Source organism: Coregonus lavaretus (assembly GCF_964263955.1).
Source record: "Coregonus lavaretus genome assembly, chromosome: 24".
Classification (NCBI taxonomy): domain Eukaryota; kingdom Metazoa; phylum Chordata; class Actinopteri; order Salmoniformes; family Salmonidae; genus Coregonus; species Coregonus lavaretus.
Genome location: NC_140011.1, coordinates 7,937,456 through 7,953,667, shown reverse-complemented (window position 1 = coordinate 7,953,667; position 16,212 = coordinate 7,937,456). Strand labels below are relative to the sequence as shown.

Below are 16,212 nucleotides of genomic sequence, written 5' to 3'. Positions count from 1 at the left end.
CGTATGTCTAGGCTTTACTGTATATGAATGCATGTAGGTGTGTGTCTGTCTGTGTGTGTCGGTGTCTGGATCTGTATGTGTATGTGTGTGGGTGTGTGTGTGTGTCCTTCAGAACACAGTGATTAAGGCTGGAAATTGCCAGGGACGATAGAATATATTGGATTCTCACGATTCTATATGTATTGCGAGTCGATACTGCGTATTTATTGCAATTTGATACTGCGTATTTATTGCAATTTGGTGTTCCAAATATATTGCTCACTATATGTCTGCTGCAGAGAGACAAAAGAACATGCTGAAAACATGTTGACTATTTAAAACAAGAAGATGGAGAACAAGCTATATGATGAAAAATACTGGAGTTTTGGCGCAGGTACAGCAGACTAGTCCTAGCTAACGCCATATTATATTTTTTACAAATCGATCGTGTGAGTCAAAGCATCGCTATAATATCATCCAAAATAATATAACGATATTTAACTGCGTCAATTCCCCCCCCCCCCATCACTAGTGTATATGAACAACTGTGTGTGCGCGCGTGTGTAGCACCCTCAAATCAGCTCATTTGTGAGGCGCGAGTGCTTTATATTTACTGCTGCTGGCAAGCCGCCAGGGGCCACCGCAAAGCATCCAGGGACAGCCAGGCTATTTTGGGGGCTGTTGCAAGGGAGTGCTTATCCACGATGCAACTCTGCATGAGCAGCACGCAGCGCCAGGCTTGCTGCAAAGTATGACACCCCAATCAAATGTTATTTAAAATACCCTAGCCTCCATGCAAACTCACTCCATTCAATCCTTTGTAATTTGATCATCAAATCTACTTAGTGTATTTTTTCTAACCCCCTCCATACCCTTTACCTGACTTGACTATCTATGAGCACAGCATAGCCACACACACACACACACACACACACACACACACACACACACACACACACACACACACACTGCAGAGAGAGGGCTGAAAATCAGGACACACCCATAACTCCAGGCATGTCAGAGAGGAGAGAGAGCTGTGAGAGGGGACTGGGTGACCAACAGCAGATGGAGTAAGAACTGAGGGGTATACTATGATTGAAGCGAGACCTGAACAAAAATAAAATGCAACATCTATCTATGGATTTCACATGACTGGGCAGGGGCGCAGCCATAGGTGGCCTGGGAGGGCATAGGCCCACTCACCTGGGAGCCAGACCCAGCCAATCAGTTTTTTCCCAAAAAAAAGGGCTTTATTACAGACAGAAATACTTCTCAGTTTCATCAGCTGTCCGGGTGGCTGGTCTCCGACGATCCCGCAGGTGAAGGTCCTGGGCTGGCATGGTTACACGTGGTCTGCGGTTGTGAGGCCGGTTGTACGTACTGCCAAATTCTCTAAAATGACATTGGAGGGGGCTTATGGTAGAGAAATTCAATTCAATTCTCTAGCTACAGCTTTCGTGAACGTTCCTGCAGTCAGTATGCCAATTGCACGCTCTCTCAAAACTTGAGACATCTGTGACATTGTGTTGTGTGACAAAACTGCACATTTTAGAGTGGCCTTTAATTGTCCCCAGCACAAGGGGCATCTGTGTAATAATCATGCTGTTTAATCAGCTTCTTAATATGCCACACCTGTCAGGTGGATGGATTATCTTGGCAAAGGAGAAATGCTGACTAACAGGGATGTAAACAAATTTGTGCACAAAATTGGAGATTAATAAGCTTTTTGTGCGTATGGAAAATTCCAGGGATTTTTTATTTCAGCTCATGAAACATGGGACCAACAATGTTGCATTGATATTTTTGTTCAGTATACTTATGTCTTTATCAAATCATTCCCTCCAGGGCTCAAAATTAAGGGTGTCCCGTCATCCCTGGGACTAAAAAATATATTTATACTGTTCAAAATAGACTAAAAAAAGAAATGAGGTTGATGCAACAGATCAGACCGTTTACCTTAAAATGCTGATCGTTTTATTTCTTCATTTTATACGCTCAACGAACCATGCCTCAAGTATGTCAACAGAATCAAGCCTTTAGACGTCAATTATCATTCATTATATTTGTATCAGCTTGGACAAGAGGCTGTAGCCAATATGCATATCACCTACACTTTGATATGTAGGCTTTTTTTATTTATGTACAGTGCATTCGGAAAGTATTCAGACCCCTAGACTTTTTCCACTTTGTTACGTTACAGCATTATTCTAAAATTTATGAAATATATTTTGTTCCTCATCAATCTACACACAATACCCCATAATGACAAAGTGAAAACAGGTTTTTAGAAATGTTAGCAAATGTATTAAAAACAAAAAACAGAAATACCTTATTTACATAAGTATTCAGACCCTTTGCTATGAGACTCGAAATTGAGCTCAGGTGCATCCTGTTTCCATTGCTCATCCTTGAGATGTTTACACAACTTGATTGGAGTCCACCTGTGGTAAATTAAATTGATTGGACATGATTTGGAAAGGCACACACCTGACTATACAAGGTCCCACAGTTGACAGTGCATGTCAGAGCAAAAACCAAGCCATGAGGTCGGAGGAATTGTACGTAGAGCTCCGAGACAGGATTGTGTCGAGGCACAGATCTGGGGAAGCGTACCAAAACATTTCTGCAGCTTTGAAGGTCCCCAAGAACACAGTGGCCTCCATCATTTGTTTGGAAGTTTGGAACCACCAAGACGCTTCCTAGAGCTGGCCGCCCGGCCAAACTGAGCAATCGGGGGAGAAGGGCCTTGGTCAGGGAGGTGACCAAGAACCCAATGGTCACTCTGACAGAGCGCCAGAGTTCCCCTGTGGAGATGGGAGAACCTTCCAGAAGGACAACCATCTCTGCAGCACTCCACCAATCAGGCCTTTTGGTAGAGTGGCCAGACGGACGCCACTCCTCAGTAAAAAGACACTGACAGCCCGCTTGGAGTTTGCCAAAAAGCACCTAAAGGACTCAGACCATGAGAAACAAGATTCTCTGGTCTGATGAAACCAAGATTGAACTCTTTGGTCTGAATGCCAAGTGTCACGTCTGGAGGAAATCTGACACCATCCCTACCGTGAAGCACGGTGGTGGCGGCATCATGCTGTGGAGATGTTTTTCAGCAGCAGCGACTGGGAGACTAGTCTGGATCGAGGGAAAGATTAACAAAATAAAGGTAGAGCGAGATCGTTGATGAAAACCTGCTCCAGAGTGCTCAGGACCTCAGACTGGGGCGAAGGTTCACCTTCCAACAGGACAACAACCCTTAGCACACAGCCAAGACAATGCAGGAGTGGCTTCGGGACAATGTCCTTGAGTAGCCCAGCCAGAGCCAGGACTTGAACCCGATCGAACATCTGTTGGATGTAACATAACAAAATGTGAAAAAAGTCAAGGGGTCTGAATACTTTCCGAATGCACTGTATATGAAAATTCGATTAGAATATTATTCAAATGTTGGCCTCACTGATCCAATTTGGATCGGAGTAATTGCGATTTGTGTGTGATTGTTTTCTTACTTATCCATTAGGACAACTCAAATCTATATACTTCTTGACCTACTTTTTTTTCTTACTTGTCCCAGACAAGAGAGTACAAGTGTTAATGTCGAGCTCTGCGCTACATTCAGGATAAATGGAGTTAGCCCTGAGTTAGCCTGCCCGGGAACAGGTTAGTTCTGAAGGATTCGTTGCCATATTCATTTACCTGTCTAAAAGGTGAGCCACTTTCATGGTATCTGTTATCCAGAGTTGAACTCAGAGTTGACCAAAGTTACCTCGCTACCTTCTCAAATCACATTGGTCGTAAATGTCCCAAACATGGCATGATGACACATCAACTGAATTAATTAAGATCAACCATCTGACTGATCGATTGATTAACCACAGATCTGCTGTGTCAACTAGGAGAGGGCATCAAGGGATACTGTGAGATTCCCTTGAGATTCTGACATAAAAATGGATAGTGTTTTTATGTCTCTGCATGCAGTATGAAGGAAGTTAGTGTTAGTTTTGAGAGCCAATGCTAACTAGCGTTAGCACAATGACTGGAAGTGTAAAAGTACAGTAGCATTGTATCCCTCCCTTTAACCTTACTAACTCTTCTTGCAATAATCAGTAATTCTAATAGTTAGTAACACTAATAGTAGGGCAACCACCCAACATTGACACAGAGTATGATTAAGTGCTAAGAATATCCCCCCCCCCAAAAAAAGCTTAAGAACAACACCACTTTGATGTTGTTGGCTTGCTCGTAACGGAAGACTGTATTCTTGGCAATGGCGAGAGCCAGTCAGGAAATGAGGTCAGATTATATTCACTGGTATAAAAGGGAGGCAGAGAGAGCGAAAGAGGGAGAGGGATAATATAAGTGATTTCATGTTGAATAAGCTGCAGTTTTGGGTTAGTTCCTATCCAGCTGTGAGTTTTTGCCTTCAGCTGAGCCGGTCAGCAGGACTCCATCCAGATGCTGCTTTATCTGACCCCCCCCTCCCTAGAGACGTGCACACAGACACACACACACACACAAAGTCACCTACATATGTATTGCTTGTGTCTGGTATTGAATGTGAAAAAGGACAAGACAACCAGACTCAAATGGTCAAGGTCACTCATTCAAACACAGATCATCTTTGATTAATCCACAGATTACAGCGACGAGACAACGACTCTCCAGCCAACCTCGATCCTAAACCAACCTCACTAGCAGTCATGAGACAGTATTAGTAGTACAATTGTAAACCTGAGCTCCCAGACGTAGCAGTCTAGTCCAGTTTTATCCTAACCTAGTCCTCTCCTCACAATATTTAGTAGCACATTATGACAGTTCAGAAAACCTCCGCTCACAGACAGACCCAGCAGCCCAGTCCTGTGTTAACCTAGTTCGTCAACTCACAGTAGTGATATAGACATATAGCTCAGCTCACAGACCCAGCAGCCCAGACCCCATCCTAGTCTAGTTCCTCACCTCACAGGTGTTGTAGTCCTCAGAGTCCAGCAGGAGGCAGAGTTTGGGCAGTAGCTCAGGCCAGTTCTGCAGCTCCCCTTTGGAGGCGATGGTGGTGATGAGGATACCTGGGTCAGGAGAGAGAGAAGAGAGAGAGACAGAGACCGACAGAGAGAGAGAGGACAGAGCGAGAGAGAGGACAGAGAGACAGAGATGAGACAGGTCTCCTCGAAGCAACTCTACAATCAATCAACCCTCCCTTATAACAATCACCTCAGTGCTTAGTCATCATCATCAGGATTGGCAGAGCTAATATCCTGCACTTTGAGTCAGTTTATGATAGGTGATTCACACACTCCTGTTTGTTAATTTCTGTCAGATGTGTGGTAACCATGGCAACAGAGCCCCGGCACAGTCTGTTGCCTGCCTGCTGACTGATAAGGAGGCACCATGAAAACACCTTTGGTTATCTCAACAAGCCAGCTGGCTAATCAAACCTTCAGAAATAACCATGCAGCCAGACACCAGCGAGATGGAGGGAGTTCTATTACCCTGAGCCGCGGTGTACCAGTCTATGCCCTGTGACGTGAACAGGCAAAAGCGGTGAGGGAGGAGCGCCCTTCTCAAATCAAACAATCAGGGGACTCGGTCATGTTGGCAATAAGGCAGCATGGTGCATCGTCCAGAAACATAAAACATATATTTTCCATAAAATATGTTAGATTTTTGGGAAGGTGGGAAAGCAGATATTTTTTTATTTTTTTTTGCAATCACTTTTGCATGGGAAACAATGAATCCTACTCATTACTCCACGTGCATAATCTAGCCTATGCTACGGCACTTTTGTTTTGAGCGGATTTCGCCGTGGGCTTTCAACAGGGCACCTGGCTCACACCTACAAGGCAGCCCGGTTCCAAAAAGAAAGCAATCACTTTTCACCCGGTGCAAACTTCTCCCACAGAGGTAACCTGGGCCAGATAATCGAATCCCCTCAATGACTCAAAGTTTCAGGTCAATACAGTACGAGTCATACTAACCATAAAACACAGTGGTCAAAAATGTAAATGGTTCCAATAGTTTTTTCACAATTCATTTTTCCATGTTGTGATTTGGTGTAGGCTTACCCTGTTGTGACTTTTTGATAACTGTGTAAATCTCTTTCGGACAAGGTGACTTTTATCAATATATTCGTCTGTAGTCACTCCTCAAAAATGAAATGCTAATTAGCCGCTAATGTGGCTATCATACAGAACTACACATGCCTGTCCCATGCTTCACGTAAGTCACCAGGGCTATGATGATCTGGACGAAACCGAGGCAAAGGTAAGAATATCGGGATCATTTAGCGGACGCTCTTATCCAGAGCAAATTAGAGGCGCAATTAGGGTTAAGTGCCTTGCTCAAGGGCACAGAGATTTTTCACCTAGTCAGCTCGGGATTTAAACCAGCAACCTTTCGGTTACTGGCCCAATGCTCTTAACCGCTAGTTAGTTAGCAACATTAGCCTAGCTAGATGGCTACATTAGCCGTCTATTTGTCTAGCCCTTTAAATGCATGAGAAATTGGGTCATAAAACAAGTTATATAAACCAACAGTCCGACTTGCTAGTTAACTAGCTAACTAACTTAAATGGTGAAGCTAAGCGTTCTTGATAATGTTTGTTTGTGTCTGTCTGTGGGTGAGGGGTGGGTACTTCAAGTACTATTTGACTAGCTAGCTGTATTATTTTGGTCTGGTTTATTGAGAGGTTTCAGAGATGGACTGATTCGCATGCTCGAGTCAACAGTGTGCTAACTTTACTGCGGGAAGACATTGATCTGTTTACCCTCTGGACAGCAGATGCTTATTAGTACAACTATAGGCACATTTATGTAACATTATTTAGTCCTACCTGCTATGGTGGGTTTTTAATTCATTGGTATTCACATGTTTGTTTTTGAGGTAAAGTTACTGTGATGTTATTGATGCCAAATTGCAAACCTTATTTGCACCTTCTCTATTCTAGAACCAATGGGTGCGCGCCTGAGGCTTATCACCTTTAAACCAGGTAAGCGGTTTCAACCTGGAACCAATGTTCCCTCTAAGCTGCGTGTCGGCGCGCAGCTCGCCAGGGACTGCTGCGAAAAAACACACACACACACACACACATTAGCCTTTTCAGAGAAGCACAAAATTGAACTTCACTCAACTTTCTAGAGTTTTCCCCGTTAGTTAACACTAACAACGTTTCATTTTACTCTGGGAATTGTGATGGAATCAACACAGTATTAGCCACTATCAATGCAACCTACCGAAACAAAACGAACTATGCAAGACATTTTGTTAGTTATAGGCAGAGCACACCGGAGTAGGATTCTATTGCATTGACAGGCACGACTCAGGCCCGTACACTACACAGACCGGTGCGCCTGTCACGGAATCAGCCGAGGCTGCTCCTCCTCCTTGCTCGGGCAGGCTTCGGCGTTCGTCGTCCCCGGAGTACTAGCTGCCACCGATCTATGTTTCGGTGTTTGACTTGTTTTGTCCTGATTGTGTACACCTGTTCCCCATTATGTTGTATTGTATTCCCTATTTAACCCTCTGTCGTTCATTGTGTGTTGTGTGTTATTGTATTCGTCATCGGCAGTGTTCATGTGCGGGTTATTTGAATCCTCCTTGTGTGGAGATTGTTTTTCTACTCTGGTTACTTTAGAGTAAAGTATGTTTCCAGTAAGCTCTGTGTCCTGCGTTTGACTTCGCCTACCGCATTCACCGTCGCATTCTGACAGCGCCATTACCAATCAGAGCTGCAGTAGGCATTTATGCAATTTGACCATTGCCATATATGGATTTGTGCCATTCACTTTGAACTGGACTGTTTTACAGCATGAGCGGTCACGATAATTATGCGCTTGCTTTGAGATCAAAGCGAGAGCTGCATGTAGCCACATGCACACATTTGTTCATATTCTTTGCTAGTTTTCTTTTCTTTTTTATTTAACTAGGCAAGTCAGTTAAGAACAAATTCTTATTTACAATGACGGCCTACACCGGCCAAACCCGGACGACCCTGGGCCAAGTGTGCGCCGCCCTATGGGACTCCCAATCACGGACGGTTGTGATACAGCCTGGAACCAGGGGGTCTGTAGTGACGCCTCAAGCACTGAGATGCAGTGCCTTAGACCGCTGCGCCACTCGGGTGAGTTAGTGAGTTATTAGCCCAGTTATAGCTCATTTGTAGTCGGCAATGTGGGAGCACAAAGCTTTTTTTCACGTATTAAAAAGGGGCAGTGTTGTATTTTGAGACAGGCTTGAATAAGCCAAGTAGCCAATAGGCAGAGGGTAGCATAATTTGTCTGATTCTCTGTAATAATGGTATGGGAATAAAAAATGAATTTTATTTTGTAAAGTGGTTTCTTGCATCAAACACCACAAAATGTTCAGTCACCTCCTTGTCTGAAGGACAAGTGGATAAACAAGTTCATGTCAAGCCCTGCATGTTTTTTTCAAAAGTTTAATGGAATGTAAGCCTACATTGAACGCCACACATTGGCTGCTACTGTAGGCTGAATGATAGAACAGCTATTTCCATGTTCACATTTTATGGGATGCATTTTCTTCATTGTTTTTGATGGTAGGCCACTCTGGTAGGCCTACATTATGATCAAATAACCACAGTAAAACAGTATATTAAAGCGGGTACAGCCTCAAGTGTTCACAGTAAACGTGCGCCGGAAGTTGCACAGAAATTTCAAGTTTGCGCTCAGCAGACCAAAAAATTTGCTCAGTGCCTAAAAATATTAGAGGGAACATTGCCTGGAACACCATTCTCCTGCTTTGGTCTGTTTCAGTCATCGAAGAGAAGAAGTGTGTGAAGGGTTTTGTAATCAGGTATGAGCTGGGCTGGAACAAAAGCTTACATACTCCTGCCATTCAGATCTGGAGCAGTACACCCTTTTAAGTAATTATTCTGCACTACGGGTACATTTGAATTGATATACACTGAGTGTACAAAACATTAAGAACACCTGCTCTTTCCATGACAGACTGGCCAGGTGAATCCAGATGAAAGCTATGATCCCTTATTGAGGTCACTTGTTAAATCCACTTCAAAATCAGTGTTGATGAAGGGACATGGATTGTGTATGTGTGCCATTCAAAGGTTGAATGGGCAAGACAAAAGATTTAAGTGCCTTTGAACAGGGTATGGTAGTAGGTGCCAGGTGCACCGGTTTGTGTCAAGAATGGTGCACCACCCAAAGGGGGGGGGGGGGGGGGGGACGACACTCAATTTTAGGAAGGTCTTCCTAATTTTTGGTATACTCATTGAGTGACACCAAAGCAGCGGCTGCTGCTAAGAAGTACAGCAGAGTAATTTGTAGCATCGTATTGCTTAGTTTATCATTTGTGTCAACTTTGAATTCAATCTAAGCCACAGGTTGTTAATGTCCTCCATTTTGTACACAGACACGAAGATATTCAAGCAGGACATTGAGAGCAAATATCCCAAGTCTCCAATGGTCCCAAAACTGGATGATGTGCAGGGCTAAGTGACCACACACTCAAATGGACCTACAGTCGGGTTAAGACTCTTCCATCATTTAAACACAGTAGACATAGCGTAAACCACCATGTTGTCAACAAAATGCTGTCCTCTATGCTTAAGTTGTGTATGGCTCAATTTGTGGAAAATGCTGTGATCACTCAGTCTTTCATGTTGTGATTCACAGACACACAAAAACCACCATTTGAATGCTGCAACTGCGACGGAAGGACGTTGAGGGACTGAGTATGACTGGACATGGGAGGGACGGATATTTGTGACAATGACCTACAAGGAGTGCAGAAGCACACCAGCATCCCCATGTTATGTTTATTCCATGGCCAACCACCCCTCTAGCTACTCCTTATTCCACACTATGCATTCTATGCCCCATAGTTCCTCAACTTCGGACACTTTGGAACACTCCATCTTATCTCTATAAACCCTCCCTACCTTCACCTATAAATGACAAGGGTGTTGACATGCATATAGGCATGGCTTCTTGGTTTTAAGTCTGTTAAGTGTGCATTTCTGTTTCTCATTACGCTGGTGTTGACCTAATATTTTATATTAAACCTACCTTACGCATCCAGTTGTTTCTCCATTTGTAACTCACCCACCAAAAATCACAATATGCTGTTTTACGTTGTGTTATTTGTGCTGGACTAATTCCTATAACGGAAAAGCAGAAGAATCTGTGCGCTCTCAGATAGTAATAATAGTTCATATGGTGCTCATTGATGTCCCAGGTTTGTGGCATTGATGAATAAATAATTGAATCTTTACTTCAAGTCAGATGTTTATATGTTACGTTAGGTATAAAAGGCATATGTATGCATTGTTTACTATTTTGATTTCTTTCAAACAATGTAATTGTTGGAGTTCATGTGTTTGACGTGATTGATGAGTGACTAGGTGCATTCTTGTCAAATAAATATACTTATTCATTCATGATTATGGAAACATTCTGCAATGAGTTAATCTGGCTTTGAATCTGGCTAGCTTCTTCAAATATAGAAAACTAGCCTATTCATCGCACATTGTAAACATCTGACTGCTACTAGCATAGTATTCTGTACAAGACCAGGGCTCCAGATTGCGACCATTTAGTCACATTTTGCAACCATTTGACTTGACTGTGCGAATTACATTTTTAATTGGACGCATCAATGCAAGCTGAAGATTCATTAAATAGTCACCTCACTCAAAATCCCCGCTCTCCCTCTCCCCCGATGTGCGCTCCAGGAGAGAGAAAAAAGGCTTCGGATTGTAGAACATTTCAAAATCCAATTGCGGGAAATACAGTTTTGGAAGCAACTACTGCTGTTCTCAGCTTTCTGTTGGTATAATTTTGAAAAATGCTAATCGGCCACTGCAAGTGCATAGTGTAGCCGCTACAACTGCAAAGTTTTTTTAGGACATTACATTTGCTGTTAGATTAATACATGACTACTAGCAGTAGCTATTATATTTAGTGTTAGTAATCTAGTTAATGTGTTTTGAGTTTTCACTTCCTCGTGGTGAATTAGCCACAAAATAAATTAGCCTATGGTATATAAAGATGTAGGCAAATGTATCTCTATATTCTGGAGCCCTATTTTAACAGTAAAACATGACAACACACTACTGTCAACCCACAATTCAGGATAATCACTGGATTATGTTGCTGTAAGTGCTGTTATTGTGAAGTGGAAACGTCTAGGAGCAACAATGGCTCAGCCGCGAAGTGGTAGGCCACACAAGCTCACAGAATGGGACCACCGAGTGCTGAAGCGCGTAGAGCGTCAAAATCGTCTGTCCAAACTATTGGAACCATTTTCATATTTGACTGCTAGGTTTTATGGGTATTATGACATCAACACTGTTACACCTGTGAAGAAAAATAACCTGAATACGTCATGCTACGGTATGGTTTAAAATGAACCCCACGCTAAAGCCTGATGGACATCCATAAAACGAGTCTACTGTAGCAGCTTGGCTTGTGGTACAAGATGACTGACACACAATAAAAGCAATTCAAATGCAATTTATTTATTTTTCAACTAGCCTGATCAAAAGCGGGCAAGCCATACATACAGTTGAAGTCGGAAGTTTACATACACCTTAGCCAAATACATTTAAACTCAGTTTTTCACAATTCCTGACATTTAATCCTAGTAACATTTCCCTGTCTTAGGTCAGTTAGGATCACCACTTTATTTTAAGAATGTGAAATGTCAGAATAATAGTAGAGCGAATGATTTATTTCAGCTTTTATTCCTTTCATCACATTCCCAGTGGGTCAGAAGTTTACATACACTCAATTAGTATTTGGTAGCATTGCCTTTAAATTGTTTAACTTGGGTCAAATGTTTCGGGTAGCCTTCCACAAGCTTCCCACAATAAGTTGGGTGAATTTTGGCCCATTCCTCCTGACAGAGCTGGTGTAACTGAGTCAGGTTTGTAGGCCTCCTTGCTTGCACATGCTTTTTCAATTCTGCCTACACATTTTCTATAGGATGGAGGTCAGGGCTTTGTGATGGCCACTCCAATACCTTGACTTTGTTGTCCATTTTGCCACAACTTTGGAAGTATGCTTGGGGTCATTGTCCATTTGGAAGACCCATTTGCGACCAAGCTTTAACTTCCTGACTGATGTCTTGAGATGTTGTTTCAATATATCCACATAATTATCCTTCCTCATGATGCCATTTATTTTGTGAAGTGCACCAGCCCCTCCTGCAGCAAAGCACCCCCACAGCATGATGCTGCCACCCCCGTGCTTCACGGTTGGGATGATGTTTTTCGGCTTGCAAGTGTCCCCCTTTTTCCTCCAAACATAACGATGGTCATTATGGCCAAACAGTTCTATTTTTGTTTCATCAGACCAGAGGACATTTCTCCAAAAAGTACAATCTTTGTCCCCATGTGCAGTTGCAAACCGTAATCTGTCTTTTTTATGGCGGTTTTGGAGCAGTGGCTTCTTCCTTGCTGAGCGGCCTTTCAGGTTATGTCGATATTTTACATTTTAGTCATTTAGCAGACGCTCTTATCCAGAGCGACTTACAGTTAGTGAGTGCATACATTTTTTCATACTGGCCCCCCGTGGGAAACGAACCCACAACCCTGGCGTTGCAAGCGCCATGCTCTACCAACTGAGCTACACGGGGCCCAATAGGACTTGTTTTACTGTGGATATAGATACTTTTGTACCTGTTTCCTCCAGCATCTTCACAAGGTCCTTTGCTGTTGTTCTGGGATTGATTTGCACTTTTCGCACCAAAGTACGTTCATCTCTGGGAGACAGAACGCGTCTCCTTCCTGAGCGGTATGACGGCTGCGTGGTCCCATGGTGTTTATACTTGCGTACTATTGTTTGTACAGATGAACGTGGTACCTTCAGGCGTTTGTAAATTGCTCCCAAGGATGAACCAGACTTGTGGAGGTCCACAAAAAATTTTTCTGAGGTCTTGGCTGATTTCTTTTGATTTTCCCATGATGTCAAGCAAAGAGGCACTGAGTTTGAAAGTAGGCCTTGAAATACATCCACAGTTACACCTCCAATTGACTCAAATGATGTCAATTAGCCTATGAGAAGCTTCTAAAGCCATGACACCATTTTCTGGAATTTTCCAAGCTGTTTAAAGGCACAGTCAACTTAGTGTATGTAAACTTCTGACCCACTGGAATTGTGATACAGTGAATTAATCTGTCTGTGTAAATAATTGTTGGAAAAATTACTTTGTGTCATGCACAAAGTAGATGACCTAACCGACTTGCCAAAACTATAGTTTGTTAACAAGAAATTTGTGGAGTGGTCGAAAAACAAGTTTTTTAATGACTCGGACCTAAGTGAACGTAAACTTCCGACTTCAACTGTACATGGTATCAATACATTATTAAGTGCTTGTGACAAAAGGGGTTTGCCTGAGCAACATAGAAAGAGCAAACTGTGTAGAATTTAAAACAACCAAGACTGTTTTGATGGCCTCCCGAGTGGTGCAGCGGTCTAAGGCACTGCATCGCAGTGCTAGAGGCGTTACTACAGACCCTGGGTCATTCCCGGGCTGTGCCAGAATCGGCCGTGGACGGGAGTCCCATAGGACGGCGCACAATTGGCCCAGCCACGTCCGGGTTGGGGGAGGGTTTGGCCAGGGAGGCTTTACTTGGCTCATTGCGCCCTAGAGACTCCTTGTGGCGGGCCAGGTGCCTGCGGGCTGACCCTGGTCGCCAGTTGAACAGTTTTTCCTCCGACACATTGGTGCGGCTGTCTTCCGGGTTAAGCTGGCGTGTGTTAAGGAGAGCGGTTAGGCGGGTCATGTTTCGGAGGACGCATGACTCCACCTTCGCTTCTTCCGAGCCGTTGGGAGTTGCAGCGATGAGACAAGATCGAAGTTGGGGAGAAAAGGGGAGTAAAATACACAAAAAAAGACTTTTGATCTGGTCTCATCTAGCCTGGTCTGTCTCTTGACCTGGCCTGGTCCTAGATCGGTTTGTAATGTGCTGTCATCTCATATGGTCAGTGTCATGCCAAACATATACGAGTTGGCTATACAGCACAAACAGATCTGGAAACCAGGCTATTTCCTGAACCTCTATGGCAGGGTTCCCCAACTGGCGGCCCGCGGGTCAAAATGGTTTTATTTGGCCCCCAAGTTTTCTGAGCAAATCAAAACAAAAATATATACAGTACCAGTCCAAAGTTTGGACACACCTACTCAGTCAAGGGTTTTTCTTTACTTTTACTATTTTCTACATTGTAGAATAGTGAAGACATCCAAACTATGAAATAACACATATGGAATCATGTAGTAACCAAAAAAGTGTTAAACAGATTCTTCAAAGTAGCCACCGTTTTCCTTGATGACAGCTTTGCACACTCTTGGCATTCTCTCAACCAGCTTCACCTAGAATGCTTTTCCAACAGTCTTGAAGGAGTTCCCACATATGCTGAGCACTTGTTGGCTGCTTTTCCTTCACTCCAACTCATCCCAAACCATCTCAATTGGGTTGAGGTCGGGGGATTGTGGAGGCCAGGTCATCTGATGCAGCACTCCATCACTCTCCTTCTTGGTCAAATAGCCCTTACACAGCCTGGAGGTGTGTTGGGTCATTGTCCTGTTGAAAAACAAATGATAGTCCCACTAAACCCAAACCAGATGGGATGGCGTATTGCCGCAGCATGCTGTGGTAGCCATGCTGGTTAAGTGTGCCTTGAATTCTAAATAAATCACTGAGAGTGTAACCAGCAAAGCACCAACACAACTCCTCCTCCATGCTTCACGGTGGGAACCACACATGAGGAGATCATCCGTTCACCTACTCTGCGTCTCACAAAGACATGGTGGTTGGAACCAAAAATCTCAAATTTGGACTCATCAGACCAAAGGACAGATTTCCATCCTTCTTAAGTCCATTGCTCGTGTTTCTTGGTCCAAGCAGGTCTCTTCTTATTATTGGTGTCCTTTAGTAGTGGTTTCTTTGCAGCAATTCGACCATGAAGGCCTTATTCACGCAGTCTCCTCTGAACAGTTGACTCTGCACCGGTACCCCCCTGTATATAGCCTCCCTACTGTTATTTTATTTTACTGCTGCTCTTCAGTTATTTGATTATTTATTTTTTGCTTAACACTTTTTTTATTTGTTTTACTTTGCATTGTTGGTTAAGGGCTTGTAAGTAAGCATTTCACTGTAATGTGTACACCTGTTGTAGTCGGTGCATGTGGCAAATAAAATTTGATTTGATGTTGAGATGTGTCTGTTACTTGAACTCTGTCAAGCATTTATTTGGGCTGCAATTCTGAGGCTGGTAACTCTAATGAATTTATCCTCGGCAGCAGAGGTAACACTGGGTCTTCCATTCCTGTGGCGGTCCTCATGAGAGCCAGTTTCATCATAGCGCTTGATGGTTTTTGCGACTGCACTTGAAGAAACTTTCAAAGTCCTTGAAATTTTCCGGATTGACTGACCTTCATGTCTTAAAGTAAAGATGGACTGTCGTTTCTATTTGCTAATTTGAGCTGTTCTTGCCATAATATGGACTTGGTCTTTTACCAAATAGGGCTATCGTCTGTAGCTTGTCACAACACAACTGATTGGCTCAAACTCATTAAGAAGGAAAGAAATTCCACAAATTAACTTTTAACAAGGCACACCTGTTAATTGAAATGCACTCCAGGTGACTACCTCATGAAGCTGGTTGAGAGAATGCCAAGAGTGTGCAAAGCTGTCATCAAGGCAAAGGGTGGCTACTTTGAACAATCTAAAATATATTTTGATTTGTATAACACTTTTTTGGTTACTACATGATTCCATGTGTTATTTCATAGTTTTGATGTCTTCACTATTATTCTACAATGTAGAAAATAGTAAAAATAAAGAAAAACCCTGGAATGAGTAGGTGTCAACTTTTGACTGGTACTGTATTATTATTATTATTATTATTATTATTATTATTATTATTATTATTATTATTAGACATGAGACTAAAAACGCCAGGAAATCAGCTCCAAGTGATTTTAATTTAGGAAATCTGTTCCAAGTATTCCCACGCATAACAGAAAGACACGTGATCTTACACAAATGTAAGCAAGGTTTTAAATTATATTTTAGTCAAATATTATATCTGTTTGGGCTTCTTGCGGTCAATTTGCAGTCTACAAGTTATTTGTAATTATGTTCCGGCCCACCGACCATCTGCTCAAGACAAAAATTATAATAATCAGCCCACGGCTGAATCTAGTTGATGATCCCTGCTCGGTCTTAATTTATCTTTATTTAACCAGATACAGTGCAGTCTGCTT

The 16,212-nt window shown here is 42.9% G+C and overlaps 1 protein-coding gene across 1 annotated transcript in view; it reads right to left on the bottom strand.

The window, feature by feature from the left end:
- tnpo1 (transportin 1) overlaps positions 1-16,212 on the bottom strand; it is a 66,132-nt gene that overhangs the window by 43,620 nt on the left and 6,300 nt on the right. The window contains exon 5 of the mRNA XM_084140808.1: positions 4,930-5,036. Within this exon, the coding sequence (XP_083996934.1) occupies positions 4,930-5,036 (107 nt within the window). The remainder of the gene's footprint in view (positions 1-4,929; positions 5,037-16,212) is intronic.